The following is a 25,781-nucleotide window of genomic DNA, read 5'->3' as shown; positions in this document are numbered from 1 at the left end:
AGGTATTCCTGGAGCAATTTCTGAAAGGAGGAATTCTAGAGCAACTGTGGAAGCAATCCCTGGAGGAATTTCTGAAGAAATCGAATTCCTAGACAAATTTCTGGACGAATTCCTGGAGATATCCCTGAAGCAACTCCTTGAGGAATCGCTATAGGAAATCCTGGAAGAACTTCTGGACAAATTCTTGACGGAATTCCTTTAGCAATTTATGGAAGTATACCTGAAGGAATTCCTGGAGAAATCGCTAGAGGAATTCTCGGAGGAATCATTGGAGGAATTTCTGAAACAATATTTTGAGGATTTCCTTGAGGCATCCTTGGAGAAATTCCTGGATGAATACCTGGAGCAACCCCTGAATAAATTCCTAAATGAATTCTGGTGGAACTTATAGAGGAACTCTGGGAGGGACCTCTGGTAGAATTCCTGGAGCAATCCCTAGATGAATTCCTTGAGAAATCTCTGAAGGGATTCCTAAGAAAATTACTGGAGGAAACCCTGTAGGAATCCCTGTAGGACTTCCAAGAGGTATTCCTGGAGGACTCCCTGAACAAATTCCTGGATGAATTCCTGCAGCAAACCCATGGAAGAAATCCTCAAGGAATCCCTCGATGAATTCCTGGAGGATTCCCTAGAGGAAATCTTGGAAAAATTTCTGAAGAAACCTCTTGGGAAATTCCTGAAAGAATCTTTAAAGAAATTTTTGAAGAATCTCTTGGACGAATTTCTGGGGCAATTCTTGGAAGAATTCCTGGGGGAATTCTTAGAAAAATCCCTGGAGGAATCCCTGAAGCAATTTCTGAAGGAATTTTAGGAGGAATTACTGGAGAAACCCCTAGAGAAATTTTTGGAGAAATTCCTTAGAATTATCCTCGGAAGAATTCCTGGAGGAATCCCTGAATGAATTCCAGGGGGAATCTAGAGGAATTCTGGGAGGAATCCCTGGAGAAGTTTCTGAAAAAGAATCCTATATAAATTTCCTATAGGGTTTCGCAAAGGAATTTCTGGAGGAATTCTTGGAGGTACTTCTGAAGGAATCATCGCGGAGGAATCTGGAAGAATCTTAAAAGGAATCCCTGGACAAATTTCTGAAGAAATTCTTCAAGGAATCCCCAGAGGAATTCCTGAAAGAATCTCTTGTAGAAAAATTTCTGGATAAACTCATGGAGGAAATCCTGTAAGAGTTCCCGGAGAAATCCCTGGGAAAATTCCAGGGGGAATCCCAGAGTAAATTCCTGAATGGAATCCATGGAGGATTTCCTGGAGGAATTCCCGAGGAAATTCCTAGACCTGGATAAATTTCTGGAGGAATTCTTGAAGAAATACCTGGGGTAATTTCTGGCGAAATTCTTGGTAGGATTCCTGGAGGTGTTCCTGAAGAAATTCCTGGGAGAAATCATGGAGGAATATGGATAAATTCCGGGAGAAATTCCTGGGGGAATTCCTGAAGCATTTCCTGGAGGATTCCTGGAGAAATCCTTGAAGGAATTCCTAGAGGAATTCATGCAGGAATCCCTGTAAGAATTCTTGGAATAATTCTGGATGAAATTCCGGGAGAATTTTCTGAATGAATCCCTAGAGGTTTTTTTGGAGAAATTGTTGTAGTTATTTCTGGAAAAAATCCTGGATCAATTCATGGAGGAATATCTGAAGAAATTCCGGGGGTAATTCCTGGAGGAATTCTTGAAGGTATTCCTGGAGGAGTCCTTGAATGAAATCATAAAGGAATCCCTGGTGGGTTCCCTATAGAAATCCCTGGAGGAATATCTGGAGAAATTCCTGGAGGAATCTCTAGAGAATTTCCTTGACAAATCTTTAGAGGAATTCATGTATAAATTCCACGAGGAATCCCTACAGAAGTTCTTGGAGGAATTCCAAGAAAATTTCCTTGAAGAACCAATGGATCACTTTTGGGAGGAATCCCTTGAGGAATCCCTGAATGCATTTCTGGAGGAATACTTTTAGGCAGGGATGGCATTCCGCACTGAAAATGTGCACAGTGCAGCTCATTTTCATATTAAAACCGCGCACACTTGCATTCACACTGAGGAGCATGCCATCCCTGTTTTTAGGAATCTCTGGAGGAATTCCTAGAGAAATCTCTTGAGGAAATTTTAGAGCAATCCACGCAGGAATTCCAAAAGGAATGTTTGAAGAATTCCCGGATGAATATTTGGCAAATTCCCTGGAAGATTTCTTGGAGGAACCCCAGGAAGAATTCCTGAAGAAATACGAGGATCAATTTTTGAAGAAGAGTTTCTGAAGAAATCCCACGAGGAAGTACTAAAGAAATCGAAGTTGTGAAGAAGCCGTTGAAATTCCTGAGGAAATCCTGAAGGAATCCAAAAAAGAGTACGTAGAGGAACTCTTCCGGTATTAGTAGGTCGGCTCCAGAGGCACGTTCTCCTTCGTTTGGGAAATTTGTGCGGAACTCTTTAAAGAATCCCTGTAGTACTTCCTGAAGGAATCCCTGACAGAGTTCCTGAACAAACCCCAGGAGGAATCTCGGAAGCAATCCCAAGATGAATTCTAAATCGAAATCTCTAAACAGCTCCTGGGAGAGAAGTCTTGGATTAATTTCTGGAGAAGTTTCAGAGAGGATTCCAGGAGGAATTCCTGAAGGCAGGGTTCCTGATTTCCACTTTGCATCTTCTTCCACATTCGAAGCCAGTCAGCAGCGAACGGTCGTCGCTTTAGTTTGTATGTTTGAACGGGTGGAAGCCACACTTGGAAATTATTCATTCGTCCACATTCGCATCGCAAGCGATCAAGCGATGATGTGATTCGTGAGTGATACGAGTGATATTGTGCATACGACTTTTTGATGTTTTCAAAAAAATGTGTCTTATTTTCTTTGCTAATCTAGCATTTCACCAACGATACACTGGATTACATGCACAAATTCTCTTCTAATTATGATAATAGCCGCTTCGATCGCTCAATATCATTCTTCATCCATGTTAAGCAACTTGCGCATCGCTTCCCACTGGTGATAGGGTAGCGAGTTTGATCACGACAATCCGTTTACTGCATCTTTCTCGATTCGGTTCGGTAAAGACAAATGTTATGTTTGCATTATTTTACATAGTTGTATTGAAAAAGCTTAAAAAGCACAAATTGAAAGAAATAATATCACGAACGCAGGCCTGGCTTGCTAAAGCATGCTGACCTCCGCAAGAAAAAAATAACCTCAATCAACACGTGTTCCATCATTTTGACATGTAATTTCTACTTACCGGTCTAATAAGCATAATGAGTAAATCCTTCATAGGTCAGCACATCTTTCCCTTTCGAAGTTCGGAGAATCTCTCGGGATGGTTCGTCGGATTGGCTGTCATCATATTCCAACATGTTATCCTCCGTATGAGACATCGTACAACTTTTCACTCCGGCTTCTTGATAGAGAAAGAACTGCGCTATCAATTCAACTAGTCGAGTGGCATTAATAATTATGGAACAAGAGAGAATCTGAGAGAGATGGTGAGAGGCTAAAGAGAAAATTGCCAGGTATAAAATGAAAAGGTCTATAGACAATCTAGATACAAACTAGTCGATTACAAATGTCTTTATACGAACCTTGTTATTAATTCTGCTATTGTTGTATTTATTTACAAGTTTCTGGATACCTTTGGGTTGCCATTTAAGAACTCATATCTTTTGTTAGTTAAACAATAAGAGAAATATTTGCACTGGACATCGTCGTGGAAAAAATAATTGAACAGGTTTTTCAGATCAATGTGATATTTTCGACTATGAGCACCTTTAATTCGAACGACGAATTCAAGCCAGCCTTCATGGTCTCGGAAGCCGTTTATGAAGAAAAACGTTGTCAATTTTATTCTCTCGTGGTAACGAAATGCTTTCGATCTTAAAATGTGTTTAATATACAAAGGCCATGTATAGACAGGGCCGATACAATCTTGGACACGAAATAACACATCTTCACTCCATGTATTCTCTCTGTAAATCCTTGACATAACTTCAAGAATATTCAACATTTTTTTAAATTATAATCGAATTTTTACTAGCTATTAGGCAAACCAATCTCCACACAATACTGTTACTATAGCTGACAAGATAGCTGGTATAACATCTCAAATTTTGATTAGAAGTACCACATTAAAACAGACATATCACATTAATCGTTATCAATTGTTCTCATTTAAACTGTAAATTTGAATCGTTGAGTCACTTAACCCTTTCTTTGCCGCAATTATTTTTATGCCAACAAAGCGTTTCCGTAAAAAGTGCAAGAAAAACAAAAGTTATTGCAAAACGGCTAACTTTTTCGAAATCAATTTAAACAATTTTAGTTGTAAATCAATAGGTTCATTATTTATCAATAGTTCCACTATTGAAACAAGCAGTTAGCAATTTGATTAACCATATGAGGTTACAATCACATTCTAAAACTAATTGCCTAGCTTTTTGCATCATATCCATCTAATTTCGTTTGTCTCGAGTTCGTCGAAAATCGATCGTGCTTTAGAGGATTGTACTTCTTTTCCCTGAATGTCGGTTCCCCGAATTTCGTTTCCCCGAATCACCCTTCTTTTTCCATAGGCTGAAACAGTACTTAACAAATAATGGTGTTATGATTCCTTCTTTCCATTGCTGCCAATGCTTTATAGAACCAAATTGAACCTAACGAGTTGTCAAATTATGGTTGGATAACTTTTTGAACAGCCTAGTCCCCATGATCACGAACATTTTGAGGTAAATGATCATTTCAAACATGAATGTACTTTTCAAGGAAACGGGCCTTTCAGAGAAACGAGCCATTCAAGGAAACGACAATTCGAGCAACCGACATTCGGGGAAAATTAGCACAATCGCTTAACCATCGGAAGTAGAAGGTTAAGGCGAAGACGACAAATCATTCCATTTTTTTTTTCAGTACAAAATCGTCATTTAGTTTTCAGATTTATGCCCTCGTCCTATCTTCTTCTTGGCGTGACGGCCTCACTGGGACAAAGCCGGCTTCTCAGCTAAGTGCAGGCTTGATAATCCTCCTCGAAATCAAAAGAGTTTTGCAACATGCTCTAGAGCGGTGTTTTGCTTTTGCCTCGTCGCGAGGGAGCGAACGAACCTTAACCAGAGAGGCAATAAAAACTGAGCGAGGAAGAGGGGAACGAAAAAAGAGCCGATGATTATTTCGGGTTTTTGAGTGCGATTTTCGCCTCGAGAGTCTTTCTGTGTGGGAGTGGAACTCACGAGAGCTTTTTGAGTGTGAGTGGACGTGAGAAACACAACAAGCAATTATGAGCGTTGGACGAACTCCTCGCTGCGCGGCACCCTCGCGCTCGGTGCTGTTGAGGATTTGCGTTGTGATTTCTGAGTTTTATTTTCACTCCTCAGAAAATCGCCAAAATCGCTCCCTCATTTTCTCGCGAGGGAGTTTCTGTCAAGCCTGGCTAAGTGTTATATGAACGCTTCCACAGTTATTAATTGAGAACATCCTCTGCCAGTGACGTTGCATATTAGCGTGGGTCATCGGAACCGTTTTCTCAGATCAAAGCTTTTTTGGTTCCGTTTCGAGTCCTGAGTTGAGTATCTGTGCAAAATTTGAGCACGATCGGTTGCGTCTACACTTTGCGCATTGCAATTGAAATTTGTATGGGATTTTGTATGGGAAAACAAACTTTTTTGCATTTTTGTCATAAGTTGGAAAAGTTTGTCTGAAACTTTTTAACCGATACTGTAAAATGATAGCCTAAGATGTTCTGAAAAACTTTGTTGAAGACCGCAAAGCGATCCGATGCTTGTGAAAATAGTTTTAACCATCGAACCACATGCATGTGTTTATGTTTTAACATGTAAAGGAATAACAATAGCAACACAATCATGCTGTTTCGCCAACGCTATAACTTTTTTCATAAGCATCAGATCACTTCGCGGTCTTCGACATAGTTTTTCAGGACACCCTAGGCTATGTTTTCCTTTTATCGGTTACATGGTTTCAGAAAAATTCGAGCTTGTTATGAGAAAAATGCAAAAAAGTGTGTTTTCCTATGTAAAACTCCATACAAACTTCAAACGCGATGCGCAAAACGTAGACATAACCGATTCTGCCCAAATTTTGCACACTTATTTGGGTCCTGAATGGGATCAAAAAAGCTTTGATCTGATGGGATACCATTGAATTTTTCATTTTCCCATATAAACGATGACCCACTCTATCATATGTGTGTCGTATGGCAGACACGAAGATACTCACTCTATGCTCAATAAAAGCCAAGGAAATTTCCTTTTCGAAAAGTGCATGGACCGACCGAGAATCGAACCCGTCATCCTCAGCATGGTCATGCTGAATATCTACGCCTTTACAGTTGGTTATAGGGCGCTTCACATTAAATGCGGCATAATTTTGCAAGATATAGAGATGCACCCTTCTTTTGCATCTGATGTTAGAAAGTAAAGCATTTTCCCAAAATTGAAAATACATAGTAATACATCAATTTGTCAGAATATAGAATTAAACTTTCAAATAAGATGTGTTTTCTCCTAAATAAATCGAAATGTGATGAAATCCATCGCCCAGTTTACAATATCATCATCTGGTGGGCATCGTCAGCAGAAGGCGCTAGTGTGAAATGTCAAACGCAAAACAAACAATACACGCGTCTCTGGTTGTAAAGGCCACAACTATGAAGATTTAAAATGGTCGTTAAAACGGTGGTCTATGAAGATTTTGCCAGTGTTACGTCTGTTTGTCTGTGAATACACCCTTCTTTATTGATGCATTCATTCAATTTTAAACTTCAATAATGATGCACCCTTCTTTAATTCCAACTTAAATCCGTATCTATCAAAATATTAAAATACATAGTGGGAATAAAACGAAACAGTATCTAACTCGATTTTCTTTTACTTGCAAAATGCCAAATGTCATTTATACCGAATGATCGTTACTTTTCGAACAACTTTCATTATGCCAAATGACCTTATTTTGCCTAATTAGAAATTATACCAAATGTCCATTATGCCGTCGGAGCAAAATTGATGTAAGGTACGTTAGTAGCTAACACAGTTTACTAAATAGCGAATATATTCGAACTAACAAATTACTAACTGCAGGTCCCAGCTGCAGCCGAAGGGCTCGGCATGTGACATGTTATATTTAACTCACGCACGAGAAGGTCGCTAACTGTCAAATATAAGAATGAAGAAAAGTCGAAGGGCTCGGCTTTACCTAGTAGAATAAAAATTGCACTGAAGTCGAAGGAGATTGAGTGTTTCACAAAATGCTAGTCCTAAGCTGACACTTGCTGTCAAAAAATACATAAATATTACATCTGCAAACAGTTTAGAAAACCTTTTAATAATTAATTTAAAGAAAAAAACAAAATAGAATGGAACGAGCTCACCAATTCATATGCATCTATCCATTGCTCTATCGCAGACCGGAAGAGATTCAATATCTGTCGTTGCCTGCTGTCTGGAACGAAGCACACCTCGCGTCCCTTCACCCATACACGTGAAACCATTTTCCGAACTCTAAATCGATTAAATTTCGAAGTGTTCTCAAAGTCAAACGTCAAAGCTCAATGCAGTCTGTTCATTATCAACAATATGTTGAGATCGCACCCGAAATGATGCAATAATTGACGATATGTTGTACACAAGTTCCCGCAGACTCAGATAAGCCAAACATAAAACCGCAAAAACCAGAAATGAATAATAAACGACAACTCCAATGATATAACGATGATTATTTCTGTTTCAGTGTGCAATCAAACGTGGCTACGTTGAGATCAAACGGCTAGAACCGAAGCAGCAGTATGGCGGTTTACTGCTGGGGTAACACTGTCCACGGCGAACTGGGCCTCGGTGGCATCGAGGATGAACAGGTATTGATCGTACAGACTAAGTAATTGTAGCTCAACACAAATTAACCTCCACCTTCTTGCCCCAGATTCTACTACCCCGTGAAATGGATTGGTGCCATTCGTCCAGCGTTCAGCAGGCGGCCTGTGGCACCACGCACACCCTGCTGCTGACCAAGGACGGGAAACTGTTCTCCTGCGGAAACAACGACCACGGACAGCTGGGGCACGACACGGACTGCCTACCTAACAAACGGCCACGTACGTGCCGCTTTAGTATGTAATTCTTTTTGCCACCACACATGACATGACTGATCGTGAATGCGTATCCCCGACCCTGTGAACTTCCAGTTTTGTGTTTTTGCTGTAGTAGCGTAGTTGGCTTTTGAGTTGCATGCTGAGTCATGGTGGATTCTTCAAAAGTTCTTATGAAAGGCTACATCAAGAACACCTTCATCCGAAAACTTTTACGTAGCGTGCTTACAAGACCCTAAGGTGGGCGTCGATACCGTGTCGAAAGTTTTGTTTACCCTCTTTTTGATTTAGCTTCTGACGCTTGTACGTAACGGCTAAAACACTAGGAATTTCATTTCCGTAGTTCAGTAGACATTCTGTGAATTCTCCGACTTTTTTAGTTTTACCAAACACACATACCATATATTCATTCTATTTTTTTTTTACTAATATTTGGTACCTAATGAGCACAAATGAAAATCATTCATCGAAATTGTCAACTCCCAAAACCACCCACAGAGTTCATCTCGTCCCTTGAAAATTACATCATAACGCACGTCAGCTGCGGAACCACGCACTCGCTCGCCCTAACCAACTGGGGCCAAGTGTTCAGCTGGGGTTCGAACTCGATCGGACAGCTGGGCCACGACAGCGATCTCCAGACCTACACCACACCACGAATGGTGAAAACGATCGCCACGAAAACGGTGATCCAGATCGCTTCCGGACAGTTTCACTCGCTGGCGCTGACCAACAGTGGGGAACTGTTCTCGTGGGGTGCCAACGGGTACGGTCAGCTGGGATTGGGAACGACCAGCGAGAAGGTCGTCACTCCGACGCTGGTGAAATCGCTTGCCGGGATTCCGATTGCGTTCATTGCTTGCGGAGGTAATCACAGTTTCGCCGTTTCCAAGTAAGATTTTGTTTCGATCGGTGGCTAATGCGGGGAAACGTTCGATGATCTCTTTTTTCTTTCCAGATCCGGTGCAATATTCGGCTGGGGAAAGAACACGTTCGGCCAGTTGGGGTTGAATGATCTCGTTTCTCGGTGTTTCCCGCAGCAGCTGAAAACCCTGAGGAATCTAGGGGTTCGCTACATCAGTTGCGGCGATGATTTCTCCGCCTTTCTGACGCAGGAGGGTGGCGTGTTCACATGCGGGGCGGGAACGTTTGGCCAGTTGGGGCATGGCACGTGTAGCAATGAGATTCTACCGAGGATGGTGTTCGAGCTGATGGGCAGTAAGATTACGCAGATTGCGTGCGGACGGAGGCATACGTTGGCGTTTGTGCCGTCCAGAGGGAAGATCTACGGGTTCGGGCTGGGCGGAGTCGGACAACTGGGCGTGGGTGTTAGTAGTAACTACAATACACCGCAGATCGTACGAGGGCCTTGGGTAAGTAGTAATTGACTTCAGAGTGAAACATCACGGCAACCGCCCAAAAATGCTTGGCTTCACTCTCTTTAACTCAATGAACCTCTAGGTGTAAAATTACTGTTTAATTGTGTAATTTTCTCAACACTTTAGTAGGTATGTAGTTGGTAACAGTTAGCGGTGTAGTAGTAGTATTCTGTGATCTGATATCTAACGAGAATCCGGAATTAGCGGCGAGAATCCGGAAATTTAACAATTCAGTGATTTCTTACATGATTCTTTCTTGCATTCTTGCATTCAAGTTCTCCTGTGATTTTTCAGAGGTTCTTCCGGGCTTTGTATGAATGTTTCTCTCTGATTTTTTTTATGAGATTCTTTTAAATACTTCCTTCATAAATTTCTGCAGAAACTATCAGAATTTCTCGCGAAGTTTTTCCCCAGACTTCTGAAGAATATGCTCTTGGAATTTCTCCAGAAGTTACTCCGTAGAAATTTGCCCGGGATGGCCCCCTCCAATTGCTTGACGTTTCATAAATATTTCCTTCCAGAGGTATTCCCTGGATGACTCAGAGTTACTTCCGGAGTTTCTACCCGAGGCAGGGCTAGAGATTTCATTTGGAGATCAGCTTGGGTTTTCGGCAAGAATTTTTCCTAGCATTTCTTACAGAGTTCCTCCTGGGAGTTCATCCAGCGATTCTCCCGGGATGAATAATAGTAGGACACGATCGGTGAAGTATTAGATTGGTAGTAATGAACTAGATATTTGTATGAGATAAATTTTCCGTTTTCACCATTACAGAGAGGGTATTATGTATTCTTTCCTTTGAACAAAACTTTGAATACTTGTATTGTTGTATTATTTATTTCTTGCCTGTTCAACAGCACAGTTATACACAGTTTTGCTGAAACTGCGTCAAATTTGATACCCGCCGAAGCAGGCAGTTCCTCATCGTCCCATATCTTCAATTTTACACGGTTTAAGAGTTGATACAGCTGCTCACATGTGTTTGAGAAGCTCAACCGGGAGTTTGTTCTTTTCAGCAGTCTTTTGGTTTTTCAGTCCTCTTTTGGTCGACTTGATCTCGTCTAGCATTGGAGGTTCCACAGCCTGTCGGTCGTCTTCGATTCGAATTCTGTTTGTCGCTCTTCCATTCCTACCGTAAAACTATTCCTCGAAGTGCTCTCTCCTGACAGCAAGCTTCCAACACGATGTTTTCACATGACGGGAGAAGTCGCTGTTTTCCGCTGGAGTCCACACTCCACAGGTCATTAACAGTTTTTGTGAAGCCTCCGCATATCATTTTGTTCCATACTCTCTTACGCCTGAGCATTAACATTGCCTCATACAGTGCTGAAAAATTCATTTCGTCATATCTAAATTCAACCACCTACAGCTCATTTTAGAAGTTGAACCTGAGAATATGGTATATGAAAAACTTGTGCGTCTAGACCAGTTCTGCAAGAAAGTCACGGAAAAACCGATATTTTTCGAATATTTAAGGTAAATGTCACGGACTACCTTTGAAATATGCCAAATGATATTCACAGTGAATATAATTGGCATTTTCCGAAGGTAGTCCGTGCCATTTAAATACCTTAAATATTCGAAAACTAACGGGTTTTCCGTGACTTTCTTGCAGAACTTGTCTAGCCGCACAAGTTTTTCATATACCATATTCTCAGGTTCAACTTCTGAAATGTAGGCGGTTGAATTTAGATATGACGAAATGAATTTTTCAGCACTGGCCTCTTTTTTTTTCTTTTTTTCCTCCCCTGTTGGGGAAATTAAGCCACTGCGTCCAATAGGCTGAACTTTTGTGGCATGTCCCGTTTTGATATTCGCATCTAGCCAGCTAATTACCATGTGTCAAGTAATCAGCTACTGCCACGACGCGTCGTCTCCCAGTCAGGTGCAATGGAATTGATAAACTCCAAGACCTTCCCAGGTTTTGCAGACCACTGCAGCACTGGCCTCATGCTCTCATTTCTTTTTGCGGTGGGTTCCCTTTTCGGTTACTCTTGTTTCCCAACACCAGCATCCGCATCCGACTTCTGGCGATATTCTTATCGTTCGTTTACCTCTGAATAGGCTCCCACAGAGTGTTGATATTAACGCTCTCGTTGATTTCATTTATCCGCTCGCCCAGCTTGTGCTAATAGGCAGCTACCCAGCTACCGTACCGTCTGCTTAAAAACGCTGGATGTTGAGATGCATCTATCGCCGGTTCCTAGAGTCCAATGCAGTCAATAAACTGAACTCGAATCTTACTAACTACGAGACGGTGATCTGCGTCGATGTTTGGATCCCTGAAAGTTCTATCATCAATGACGTTCGTGAAGTGTCGACCATCTACCAGCACATGAGCACATGGTCGATTTGGCTGCAATCTTCGCCGATTGGATGTCTCCAGGTGTGCTTGCGGATATCCTTGCGTGCAAAGTAGATGTTGCTAATAGCCATCCACCTTTGCAGCAGTGAAGTTGGCAATTGCTTGAATTCTGTGTTTTTTTTTTTGCAACGTGCGCATCATAGGTATTTGCACATTGAACAATCCTTTTTTTCTTCGCAGTTAATGGCCTTCGATTTCCCTGGCTAGTCCACCCGATGCCCGCTAGTTGAATAAGATGACCCGAACTTCTTCTCGTATGCATGGACGTTGAAGTATGCTTTCCCCCTCGTTCTTGGCTTCTGGGCTCGACCATGATAGACTCTTAGGCCTGAAGTACACAGGGTCAAATATTTAACTAGGAAAAAACTCAAGAAACAACATCAGTTTTTTTTATTCTTAATCGCTTAACCTAATTTACAGCTCTATTGTCCACGTGAGCGATTTCAATTGACAGCTGTACCTACACAGTATTGTACAGTGCCTACATGTATTCTATTATGCTTTATCGAACTGGTTGCCTTTCTGCTGCTTTCACTTTTCTACTCTACATGGTAGAATGATGAGCACAAGGATGATAGGTGGCCGTTGTTCCTTTCCAGTCCGATTGGAGTCCACACTGGAGTAACAGGGTCCATTTCATGGCCAAAAAGTTTTAACACGTTTTCATGGTGTATTATGTATGTACTAGCGATAAAATTGTGAATTTAGATATTGAGGAAGAATTTTGGATTATAAATAGCCATATTAATCCACTTAAAGGCTAGGCTCATAACCTCTCTAAGGACAACGTTTATTTTCTCCCCCAAAAATCGCTCGAAGCGTCGAACATTTTTATTAGACAACAGAGAACTGAAAAATAATTATATTTCCATGGAAAATGTTGTTTGGAAACAACGGCCACCTCGTTTCATAGAAATTCTCCTAGAAGAGTGTGAGAAATTCAATTATAAGTGTAGATAACGTGTTTATGTCTTCAGCAAAGTTGTAAGGGGTGTCATAATTGGGAAATTTGCTGAACAATTGTTCTATCTTCACAATTTTTGAACGGCCCCTTAAACTCATATTAAATGTTGTACCTTTTTCTAGATATTTTGGGAATCACATTTTCATTTTGGGGTAACTTTTATAGTGCCCTGGAAAACACATCAAAACTCAAAAATTAATCATAGATTGAAATTTTAGGAGTTTGAACATGATGATAGAAGCCGTGTGGAATATATCAGTTTGAATTTTTCTATTAAAACATGGCATTTTAACACAACTTTATACATAAAAGTAAGTTCGTGGAGTACTGAGTGAAAAACGCAATGAGTTTAGTTATGAGTTATGAGTTAAGAGTTATGATGCAAATGAAAAAAACAGTAGAGAAAATCGTCATATTTCGGCATTTATTCTTAAAAAATATGCATCCCAAAGTATTTTATTGATTGCCACATGATGAAGTATTACTTCATTTATCTTTAAACAATATTAGACTCTGGAAAACCCTGAAAAAAAATTTTCGACTTATGGCCGGGAATTTGGCCCATTTACGCCTGTGTGCGTTCCAGGGAGAATCGAAGGAGTTCTATATTCAGAGGTTTTCCAGTTTGTGTCAAGGTGTAGGCGGAGTTATTTCTCTCTTATTCTTTATGGTTGTACGTTCTCACTGGGACTTGGTCTGCCTCGCTTCAACTTAGTGTTCTTTGAGCACTTCCATAGTTATTAATTGAAGAGCTTTCTTTGCCTATCATTGCATGAATTTATATATTGTGAGTAGGGTGGCCCACACTTATATGAAAAACAAAAATTTCGAAAAATGCCAAGTCTTACCTACTAAATCAGTTGTTTTGGACTCCCAGAAGCTACGTTCAAAATTTGAGCAAAATCGGTTGAGCCTAAGGGGGCGCTCAAAACGCTTGAAGTTTGTATGGGAAAACTTGGCCAAATGTATGAAGAAATTTTAAGTTTTCGAATTTTGCCGCTAGATGGCGCTGTAAGCGTTCAATAATCAAACCCTTTGGTATTATTGTAGGTGACTATATGCCAAACAACTTTGTCGAAGACCGCGAAGTGATCCGAAGGCTGTGAAAAAAGTTATACCCTTGGCAAAGTGAGGCAAAGTATTGAGATTTCATTATTGATATTATTCCTTTACATGTATTTGAAAAATAACAATAAAGTTTATCCTCATTTTACCAAGGGTATAACTTTTTTCACAGACGTTTGATCACCTTGCGGTCTTCAGCAAAGTTGTTTGGCATATAGTCACCTACAATAATACCAAAGGGTTTGATTATTGAACGCTTACAGCGCCACCTAGTGGCAAAATTCGAAAACCTCAAATTTATGCATACATTTGGCCAAGTTTTCCCATACAAACTTCAAACGTTTTGAGCGCCCCCTTAGGCTCAACCGATTTTGCTCAAATTTTGAACATAGCTTCTGAGAGTCCAAAACAACTGATTTAGGATGTAAGACTTGGCATTTTTCGAAATTTTTGTTTTTCATATAAGTGTGGGCCACCTTAATTGTGAGGCAAATTCAATGATAAACTATTCCCAGGGAGTCGAGAAATTTTTCCCGACCGGAACGGGAACCGAATCCGCCGTCCAGAAATATTTCAAGGGGCTTCCAGGAGGTTTTAGAGACCTTTCAAGAATGTTCCAGGATTTTCGGGTGTGTTATGTGTTATCAGGATGCTTCAGAAGCGCTCCGTAACCCCATGGAAGGATCTGAAATACTTAAAACCCCCTCTGGAACCACCGCTGACACTCCTTTGAAAGCCCGAGTAAAACGTATTGAAACGTTTTCAAACCCCGCTGCAGTCCTGCAAATTATCGCGGCCATCTCGAGATAATTGTTAGAGCCGATTTTTGGAATCAACCTGCCCAAGTCGATACGATCCAGCTAGCACGTCGCTCGCCTAAAATTAAAACCATTTTCAGGGTGTCCACTACCTGAAAAAAAACTGGAAAACCGGAAATCCTCAGGGAAATTTTGCTTTAATAAAACAAAATAAACAGTGGGTCGGTGGGGCTGGCTCACCGACACTTCCGGTCCGCTTTAGTGCTTTATGCATCATTGTGGCCAGGTGTTGCTCTAGTTTTTCCAACTGTATTGTAAAGCATGAGCGGTGATCCTTGGCATACTTGTGTAAATTGGGGTAGGTACTCGAAATGTTGATCGATCAACGATTATTGCTGGCAGATGCAGTGGAAAGTTTGTCTTAATACGTATCAATCGTCTCTGACAAACGAGAAAAACTGACTTCACTGATTACCTGTCTCTGAGCCAAATTTGGTATAGAGTCTTCAGTCTCCGATTAATCGCTTCATGTTTGATGGAGGTTTTTAATCCAATGGGTTACATAGCCGCTATCCGAATGAAGAGAGTAATGTTCCGCGTAATATATCACAAATCGAAAGAGGTACGGTACATTACGTGGAGCGGATATACTGAATTGGGTACCAGACCAAGTCCCTGCTGGGTGGCGCTAAATAGGTGAGCCATAGACAATAGAATCGTCAATGTCGTAGGGCATAGTATGTGACTATTGTCGAAACAACACTATTTTTGGTCATTGTCCACTAAGCGCATAACTATGTTAGGGTCAAGATTAGGATGAAATCATTGGTAAAATATAATAACACTTTTTAGTTTGTGTAGTTCGATATTCGCATGGTTAATTATTTTATGAACAATAATTTTATTGACGAATCCGATTTAAAATAATTGAATAGTAATTTTTGTTAAGCCATATTATATTAAAATAATCACTATCATTATCAATGAATGCTATCCGCTCAAGATCTTCGCTACATTGAATTTTGAAGTACTGGAGGCTTCACTTATCAACAAATTAACAACAAACACACTATAACAGTATCTAGAGAATCGTGGAGGGTGAGAAACCTGAACTAGTAGCAGTATTCATCTAGATTAACAATTATACTCTACTATTTTAAATCATAGCAACATTATACTAATATGTGCGGGCCGCCCATTTGCGGAGTTGTGCGGCCAATTATTCTCTTTCCATTCCAGAAACGACCGTTTTGAAGCAAGAAGTGTCCCAATGGCCAACACAAACGGGACTTGTCCGAAACACACAAGATAAGTACAACAATTTTATAATCAGGCGCCCAACTCTTTCTACGACTTTGCTAATAGATAATGCAATATGCATACTTCAATATCAATTATTTGTTTGTTTGCGCGTTTATTTATGACACTATTGAAGCATTCGTGTCGCCGCGGAATAGTTTACAATTTATCTTATTTACATTTTTCAATTCACTTTAAAGTATCTAACACTGCTTTTACAATTGTGTATGCAAACTTGTATCTTAATTATGTTCATTATTAATAGTAGTCTGATAAAACAAGTCTAGTGATTTTTTTTTTTTTTTTTTTTTTTACCAAGGAATAGAAAGAGTTGGTGTCATAATCAATACAATACTTGAAACTGGAAACTCCTTATTTCCCCCTATGGGTTATAGGGAGGGGCGGGACATTCGAGCCTACTCATCAGTGGAAAGGACTTGATATGCTAATCGGTTTAGCATAGGGCAGATACAAGTCTACTGGTAGACGTATCGCCCAGCGAAACAACGCAGATTGGCCACGGCCCGGGGGTGCGTTGATTATAACAGAATAACAGAATAAAACAAAATAAACAGTGGGTCGTATGAATAAAAAAGAGTGAACTTTACTTCTTGTTGATCAGCTCAGAAGTAGAATCAACAGAATTTACTACTTTTTAGATAAGGATAAAAAAGTTATAGAAGAGTTGCGTAAGTCTGTGCATCTAGAAATTCCACTACAAGGATTTTTCCAGAAATTTCGTCAGGGTTTGTTCTGGAGTTTATTTGAAAATACTTTTTGGAATGCCTCCCAAGATTTCTTTCAAGACTCCTTCCGATTTTTTCCACGTTGTTTTTCTTGGTATGTATTCGTTTCTGAAGCCCTCCAAGAGATTCTTCCGGATTCCTATTTCCAAGAAGTCTTTCCCGGATTCATCCAAAATTCCTAATTTTCGATTGATTTCTTCTGGAGTTGTTCACGGGGATTCTACAGAATTTCTTTCCAGGACTGTTTTCAGAGGTTTTCCCGATATTGCTCCCACACTGCCGTGCGCAGCAAAGTTGTCCCATATTCTATGGGAATCCTTATTTACATTGGGACAACCATGCTGCACATGGCAACACAGTCCCTCGTGGTATTTTCACGGAATGCCTCCTACGTCTTGCCCAAAGACATTTTCTGATATTTCTGCCAAGATTTATCCTGAGATCTCCACAAGAGTTTCTCTCAGGATACATCGAAGTTGTTGTCGCGGGATTTCTCCTAGAGTTTTTATAAGGATTGCTCGTGAATATTTACGCGATTTCTTTCCGCATTCGTCTTAGAAGTTCCCCAGAAAATCTTCCAGGGGTTTCTTCCAGAGTTTCTACAGGAGTTATTCCTGGGATTTCTACTAGAGGGTTTGTAAGGGCGTAAAAACTTGAAGCATTTGAAAGCAAACGGGTTTAAGAGGCTTTACACAAATCTACAGCATTTTCTGCCGGGATTTCTTCCGAAGTTTCTCCGAAATTTCCGTGAGCTTTCTTCTCTGTGATTTTCTCTTTGGATTTCTACAGGAGTTACAGCTTTATATTTCCTAAAGGTTCACGCGGAGTTTCTTTTGCAGTTTCACCTGTGAATTCCCTTAGAGTTCTCCCGGGACTTTTCTCTTTTATCTCAGCCAGGTCTGATGATCAGACAACAGATCGGGCAGAATGTTTTTCCCAGAATCCCTACCCGCAAATGCTTTATGCTAGTTCAGGAATTCCTTTAATAGTTGCTCTTGGAGTTCTTGCAGGGATTTTTCAAGAAGTTTGTCTCGTAGTATCTCCGGCGAAAATTTACGAAATTCCTTGTAAGAAATTTCCGAAGAAATGGCGAAAGAGTGCAAGTGAAATCTTACGAGAAACTACGCAGAGACTCATTCGAAAAATCTCGTGAAGAACTTCGGAAGAAATTCTGACAAAAACTGAGATATCTCAAAAACCACAACTGTTTTTGAGATATCTCAGTTTTTGTCAGGATTTCTTTGGAAGTTCTTCAAGAGATTTTTCGAATAAGTCTGCGAGCAATCCAAACAGCAAATATTAAAGAAATTCAAAGAGGAACTGTGAACACATGTGAGAGAAATTCCGTAAAGAGATTCAAGAAAAATAATGGAAGAAATGGATCAACTCTTGGATCAATCCTGAAGGAACAACGAACAATCAATTTCTCTGAGCAACGGGCCATGTGAGACCGTTTGCCGAAGACAAATACCAAAATACTTCGCGGCATTACCGCTCTGAAACATCCCTGAAACCTCTGGATGCCAGTTTAAATTTTCCCACCTGAAACGCCTCCAAATGCCTTGAAACCCCTTTTAAAAGCCCCCTATTATCCTTTCCAAATTACCTAAAACGTCTTCAAATGCCTTAAAACCTTCCTCAAAACCATCTGAAGCCCTGTTAATTCAACGGAAGCTGAAACTACTCGACCATTCTAGCCAAAGCCAATCGTTCAACAATTATAGCGAGAATCGTTCATCATTAAAAGATGAAGTAGGCTTAAGGATGCGTACAACATTTTGATTCCAGACTTCCGGTACAAATGTTTTAATTTCTCGTAGAAAATGGAATTTAAGGCGTTACACCTTAACCCTTTGGAGCCGAATTGTTTTGCCGGCGCTGCTGCAACCGCGCTGGTGTGGCACACGTTTGTTATGCTCGGTTCCACCGCCGAGGTCATATTGACCCCTTCGGCTCCAAAGGGTTTTCGAATTTTCTTGGGAAGTGTACGAAACGATTGGATTTATGCGTGCTAGATATTTTCGGAATTATTCTCAGAATTACGAATAAAAATAATATTCCAAAAATTCCACGAAATACTTGTTTAGGTGTTCTGGCAAATACGGCACCATGTCCATCAGACTTCTTAAAGACCCTTCTTAAAAGTGTTATACATCCTATATCAATAACTATGAATTCAAAAGGAGTCTTTTCAATTTAACAGTATTATTATAGATATCTACAGTTTTGTAGTCCCATAGGACTATAGTTTTGATTACATATTTTCTTTTGCGTAGATCGACCCGGGCCCGAATGCAACACTCAACACTCTCACTACTCCGCCCGTGACTCAACTGATCGTGGGAAAAATTTTCGCCGGTGGCGATCAATGTTTCGTTTCCCTCTTCGATGACGGCCCCGACAGCATAGGTTCAGCGGACTATCGTCTGTACGATCCCAACACCCAGATCCTTTCGATGTCGTCCGAGATTAGTCAAAAACTGTGCGGCATTCAGCCGGAGGAAACCATCGATATCGACCTGCTTAGCGTAATCGAAACCGTGTTCAAGAGCTTGGCTTGCTTCAACGGATCTTGGCTGCTGCCTTATGAACAACATCTGTGCTGTTCGTCCAAACAGCCCGGTGTAGACATGGAATCGGCCCACGAGGCATTCGAAAACATTCGCAAAATTGAGCATGATACTCTGAAACAGTTGATCTGGGAATCGATCTCGAGCGATCTGATCACCTCACTGGTGGCATCCCCGGCCGATGTGGAAACGCTACGAATCTATCTAACGCTGCCAATGTATCACGAGTTCATCAATTCCAAAAACTACTCAAAACTGCACTCGCCTTTCAGTTTAGCGGTTCAGAAGCTACAGAAAAATCCGTACACGATCGTTTGTCGGTGGTGGTCACAGCAATCAGTAGAATATTTCGAACGCATGGTAGAAAACTTCAAAAGCGTCATCCTGTACATAATCCACTTCAAGTTTCCCCACGTGGTCGGGAGCAACGGAGAGGAACGGCAGGAAATACGCTATGAACCGAACTTGGCCGCGATGCTGGATATTGTTGGAATCCTGTACAAAATCAATCATCTTGAGCGGAAACAAAAGCTGCCTTACGAACAGTTTCACATCAACGAGATAGACGACCTGATCGACATCCGGCTGGACTACGTCCGCTGGGTGACGGACAACAACGGAACATACTTCTCGCTGTGCAACTATCCCTTTATCTTCAACGCCTCCGCCAAGATGTACTTACTGCAGACGGATCAGGGGTTACAGATGCACCAAGCCATGCAAAACGCAGCCCATGCCAGTTTCTTGTCCATGTTTACACCGGATGTCAACGTGTCGCAGTTCATTGTGTTGAACGTGTCCCGGGAGAACATTGTGTCGGATACCATTCGGGAACTTGCTCATTGTCCAACCAACGAGTTGAAGAAACCTCTGAAGATCAAGTTTCACGGTGAGGAGGCCGAAGATGCTGGGGGGTTGCGGAAGGAATTCTTCATGCTAGTGCTGAAAGACATCCTGGATCCCAAATACGGCATGTTCAAAACGTACGAGGATTCCCGAGCCATCTGGTTCATGGAGGACTTCTACGACAATGATCCAAACATGTTTAGCTTGATTGGAGCCATCTGCGGGTTGGCCATCTACAACTTTACGATCATCAATTTGCCGTTCCCCTTGGCGCTGTACAAGAAGCTGCTGGACGAGCCGGTGGGTTTGTCGGATCTGAAAGACCTTTCGCCAACGGTGGCGCAGTCGATGCAAAGTATACTGGACTACGCGGAGCCGGACTTTGCGGAGGTGTTCGACCTGACGTTCTCCATCACGCGGGAATATTTTGACGTGATGCGGACGATCGAGTTGCAGCCTGGGGGCGATAAGATGCGGGTCACCTTGGATAACAAGTAAGATGTTTCACCGCAAAGGTGTCAAATGTACAGAATCTTAAAGTATCTTCTTACAAAATCGTAGGGAAGAGTTCGTTCGGTTGTACATCGACTACGTGTTGAACAAATCGGTGGAGGAGTCCTTCAAACAGTTCCGGCTCGGATTCATGAAGGTTTGCGGCGGCAGCGTGCTGAAGTTGTTCAAGGCCCACGAACTGATGGCGGTGGTCATCGGGAACGAGGAGTACGACTGGCACGTTCTGGAGGAGAACGCTGAGTACAAAAATGGCTACAAATCCAGTGATCCCACGGTAATGGCGGGTGTCTGTTGGAAGATATTATCATGCTAAGACTTTTTTTTTACTTTCTTGCAGATTCGGTGGTTCTGGGAGGTCTTCCACGAGTTGCCACTGGAGGAAAAGAAAAAGTTTCTACTGTTTCTCACGGGCTGTGATCGTATACCACTTCAAGGCATGAAAGCAATAAAGGTAAGTTCAGGACGACTAATTGTGTTACTTTCAATAACATAGCAAGAGCTCACACCAAACCGAGGTGTAGACTCTGGCTTAGTTGATGAAGATACAAATCCTTTAATCCTTTGGAGCCGAAGGGGTCATATATGACCCCAACATAGAAGCGTCTGTATAAATTCACATATTCAATAAAACAGAATCATAGGTTTAGCCAGAGGGAGGCAGGGGAGGGGGCGTGGCCCCCCTCTAGCCGCCAGATTTTTTTAATTCAAGCCAACTCAAACATTATAATATTATTAGGAGTTCCAGAACAAATATCTCAAAAAATAAACTATTCTAATAATTAAGGTTTTTATCCACACTTATTAAACCTTTTTTACTCGAGAACCATAGGCAATTCCGCCAAGTATTTCTCCAAGCGAACAACTTCAATTTTATCATATAATTTTAACAAATAACAAGCTTGGTTGAATGGCAAAATTTTGTGATGTTTATTCATAGAGTACAAAAACAGCATGTCAAATTTTTCAGATATGTCGGAACCAGTTCCGGTAGGAAAAAAGAAGAACTTTGTAGAACCATATGCTGCTATAAGGTGTAGTTATGTGCTACTGCTACACGAATTTCACTAGTATTCAATTCAAACAAACGTCATGCTACGAGCAAAATATCTGGGATTTCTTTACGAATTCTTTCAAGGACACCTTCAGAAATTCCTTTAGGCATTTATTCAAGAACTTTTCCAGAGATTGTTTCAGAAATTCTTCAAGGGAATTCTTCCATGAGCTTCTTGCAGGGTTCCGATAGAGATTGTTTTAGGGTTTGTTCCACGAAATGTTTCAAGAATTCCTCCCATGATTCCTTCAGATTTTTTTACAGATACTTCTGCAAGAATGCATCAACGAATTCCTCCAGGGTTTTTTTTTTCATAGCTTCCATCGATGATTTTATCATGGATTGCTTCAGATAATTTTTCAAGAATTCATGCGTTTCACCAGACATTCCTCCGGGAATTTCTCCTGTGATATCTTTTGAGGTTCCTCCAGTGATTGTTCCAGTGCTTTTTTCGAGGATTCCTCCAGTAGTTTCTCCCAAAGAAATGTCAAAACATATTCTTTTATGTATTTCTGCAAGTATTCTTTCAGAGATTTCTTCAGGGATTTCGCCATATATTCGTTTCAGAATTCCACTAGCAATCTTTATTATTAATTCAATCTGGAATAATTCAAAGTATTTCAGCAGCAATATCCCCCAGCAACCCTTACAGGACATTTTACTAGAGATTGGCTAAAAATAAATACAGGAGTTCCTTGAAACATTGTACAAAACATTGTTTTGGGAGTCCATCCGAACATTCCAACAATAATTCGTCCAAAAATTATTGCAGACCTGGATTTCTTCATATTTTTTTCCTACAGAAATTCTTCCAGGAATTTGTTAAGTAAGCTTTTCTGGGATTTCCTAAGGAATTCCGTATGGGACTGCCTCCGGGATTCAGGAACACCTGCTGGGATTTCTTTAGAACCTGCTACAGGGATTCCTCGAGGAGTTCCTCCACGAACTTTTTATTAGAATTGCTTCAGGATTTCTCTAAGGATTCCATCTGCAATTTTTCCAGGAACTCTTTCTGAGATTTTTCCAGGAATTTCTTACGGGATTCCTCCAGGAATTATTCCTCTGCGAATTGCTGCAGGGATTCCCCTAAAAATTCATCTAGGAATTCCTTCAAAAATGCCTCTAGAGATTCCTCCAGGAATTCTTCTAGATATTTCTCCAGGAGTATTTCTAGAGACTCCTTCGTTAATCCCTACAGGCATTCCTCTAGGATATCCTCCAGGGATTCCTCCAAGAATTTCCAAGAATTTCTGCAGGGCTAAACTTCTGATTTTTTTTTCTGTGGAACAACTTATTTTAAAAATTCCTCCCAGGAACTCTTCTTAAGATTTCTTCAGAAATTCCTCCGTGCATTCTTTAAGGATTTTCTCCAGGAATTTATTCAGTACTTCCTCCAGGAACTGTTTAGGGATTTCTTTACTAATTCCTCTTGAAATTGCTTCCGGGGTTCCTTCTAGAGTTTCTTCAGGAACTATTCTAAGGATTTCTCCAAAATTCCTCCAAAAATTCCATCTGCGATTTCTCTAGGCATTATTCCTGGTATCCTTCTAAGAATTCCATAAGAAATTTTTCCACGTTTTTTTTTTCAGGAATTCCTTTAGGAGTTTTTCCAGGGATTTCTCTAGGAATTCCTGCTAGAATTTCTCTAAAAATTTCTCCAGAAATTCTTTTAAATTATCCAGGGATTCTTCCTTGGATTCTTGCAGAGATTTCTCTAGGATTTTTTTTCTACGATTCTTCCAGGAATTCCACCAGATATTCCTCCAAGAATTTTATCCAGGGATAAAATAGAAATTTATCAAGGGATTCTTTAAGGGATTTCTTCAAGGATTTTTTCCAAAAACTCGTACAAGAATTCCTTTTAAGATTTATCCAGGAATTACTTCAGAGAATCAGGAGAAATTTTCCAGGCATTGCAGAGATTTCTCTAGGTTTTTTTCTACAATTCTTCCAGGAATTCCACCAGATATTCCTCCAAGAATTGCTTAAGGACTCCGAGGATTGCTTCAGGATTTTTTTTTTTTTTTTGGGAATCCTCCAGAAATCCATACAGGTATTTTTTCAGGAATTAATCAATGAATTCCCTCATAAATTATGTCAGCAGTTCATCCAAGAATTTCTCCAGGAAATCCTTCAGAAATTCTTCCAGGATTTTCTCTAGGAATATCTTTTGGAATTTTTCCAGGAATTCTTCCAAGAATTCTTCCTCCAGGAATTGCTGCAAGGATTCCTCCAGGAATTCCACTAAAAGTACCTCCAGAAACATCTTTGGGGATTTTTCCAGGGACTTCTCCACGAATTTCTCCAATGATTCCCCAGGGATTCCTTCAGAAATTCCTTCGAGGATTTCTCCAGGAATTCCTCCAGAAATTTATCTAGTAATTCTTCCAGGAATTTCTCAGGGATTCTTTTTTCAGAAATTTCTCCCATAATTCCTCTAGAGATTCCCCCTGAAATTTATTCAGGAATTGTTGTAAGAATTCCTCCAGTAATTCCTTCAAGGATTCCTCCAGAAATTCCAAAAAGAAAACCTGCATGAATTCCTCCAGGCATTCCTACAGGCATGCCTCCAAGACTTTATTCAGGAATTTTCCCAGGAACTCCTCCGGGAAATTCTCGAGGAATTAGCCCAAGGATTTCTTCAGGAATTCCTCCAGAATTTTTTCTAGGAATTTATCCAGGAATTGCTCCTGGACATCCTTCAGAAATTATGTCAGAAATTTCTCCAGGAAATTCTTCTTGGAAATTTTCCAAAAATATCCTCAGGAATTTTTCAAGGATTCCTCCAGGCATTTCTCCAGGAATTTCTCCTGAAACTCCTTTATAAATTGCTTCAGGTATTCCTCCAGGGATTTCTTCACGATTTTTTCCAGGGATTTTCGTAGGGATTCCTCCAGTATTTTATCGAGGAATTTCTCCAGAAACTTCTCCAGGAATTACCCCAGGATTTTTTTCAGGAATTCCTTCAAATATTTCTCCAGAAATTGCTCCTGGACATCTTTCATAAATTATATCAGCAATTCCTCTAGGGATTCCTCCTGGTATTTCTCCAGGAATTTCTCCTGAGATTCCATCAGGAATAGCTTCAGGGATTCCTCCAGAAATTTCTCCAGAAGTTTCCCAGGGATTCCTTCAGGAAATCCGTCAAAGATTCCCCCAGGAAATCCTCCAGAGGTTCTTCCAAGGATTTTTCAAGGAAATCCTCCAGGAATACTTTCGGAAATTCTCCAGGAATACCTTCAGGAATTTTCTAGGGATTTCTGCAGGTATTCCTCCAGAGATTTCTCCAGGGATTTCTCCACAAATTTATTCAAGGATTTCGCCAGGGATTCTTTCTAGAATTGATTCGAGGATTTCTCAAGGTTTTTTTTCAGAAATATAAAAATAATAGAAATAACAATCTCCCAGAATTCCTTTGAAGATTCCTCTAAAAATTCATCCAGTAATTCTTTCAAGATTTCCTCTAGAGTTTCCTCAAGCAATTTTCACAGGAATACCTCTAGGAATTCCTCCATGCATTCCTCCAGGGTTTTATCCAGAAATTTCTCCAGGAACTTCTCCAGGAATTCCTCCAGGAAATACCCCAGGAGTTTCTTCAGAATTTCCTCCAGGAATTGCTTCTGGACATCCTACAGAAATTATATCAGCAATTCCTTCAGGAATTTCTTCAGGAAATCCTCTAGAGATTCTTCCAGGACATTTTTCAGGAATACTTTCAGGAATTTTTCAGGGATTCCTCCTGAGAATCCTCCAGGATTTTCTTCTGCGATTCCTCCAGGGATTCCCCTCACGGATATCTTCAGGGATAGTCCCAGAGATTCCTCCAGAAATTTCTCCAAGGGTTCTTCCACGAAATCCTCCCGGAATTTCTCGAGGGATTTTTTTTAGAAATTTCTCCAGCAATTCCTCCTAGAATTCCTCTGGAGATTTCTTCAGGAATTCTTCATGAGATTGCTCCAAAAATTCATCTAAGAAATTTCTCCATGAATTCCGGTTGTGTCTTATCCTAGTATTCCTCCAGGAATTACGCCCGGAATTTGTTCAGAAGTTTCTCCAAGTATTCCTCCAGGATTCTCGCTAGAGATTTTCCCAGGAACTGCTTCAAGGATTCCTCCAGGAATCCCTTCTGGAATTTCATCAAGAATCCCC

The 25,781-nt window shown here is 40.7% G+C and overlaps 1 protein-coding gene across 2 annotated transcripts in view; it reads left to right on the top strand.

The window, feature by feature from the left end:
* Positions 1 to 25,781, top strand: part of LOC109406017 (probable E3 ubiquitin-protein ligase HERC4) — a 29,172-nt gene that overhangs the window by 1,225 nt on the left and 2,166 nt on the right. Inside the window, exons 2-8 of one of the 2 annotated variants that reach the window (XM_019679067.3) lie at positions 7,724 to 7,847; positions 7,913 to 8,084; positions 8,577 to 8,970; positions 9,037 to 9,451; positions 18,929 to 20,562; positions 20,630 to 20,855; positions 20,919 to 21,032. In XM_019679067.3, coding sequence (XP_019534612.2) covers positions 7,779 to 7,847; positions 7,913 to 8,084; positions 8,577 to 8,970; positions 9,037 to 9,451; positions 18,929 to 20,562; positions 20,630 to 20,855; positions 20,919 to 21,032 — 3,024 coding nt within the window. In that variant the 5' untranslated portion in view covers positions 7,724 to 7,778. Of the gene's footprint in view, positions 1 to 7,723; positions 7,848 to 7,912; positions 8,100 to 8,576; positions 8,971 to 9,036; positions 9,452 to 18,928; positions 20,563 to 20,629; positions 20,856 to 20,918; positions 21,033 to 25,781 lie in introns of both variants that reach the window. The other variant, XM_019679065.3, reaches the window with a different exon arrangement.

Source organism: Aedes albopictus, chromosome 2, assembly GCF_035046485.1.
Source record: "Aedes albopictus strain Foshan chromosome 2, AalbF5, whole genome shotgun sequence".
NCBI classification, from domain to species: Eukaryota; Metazoa; Arthropoda; class Insecta; order Diptera; family Culicidae; genus Aedes; species Aedes albopictus.
This window is presented reverse-complemented; position numbering and strand designations above follow the sequence as displayed.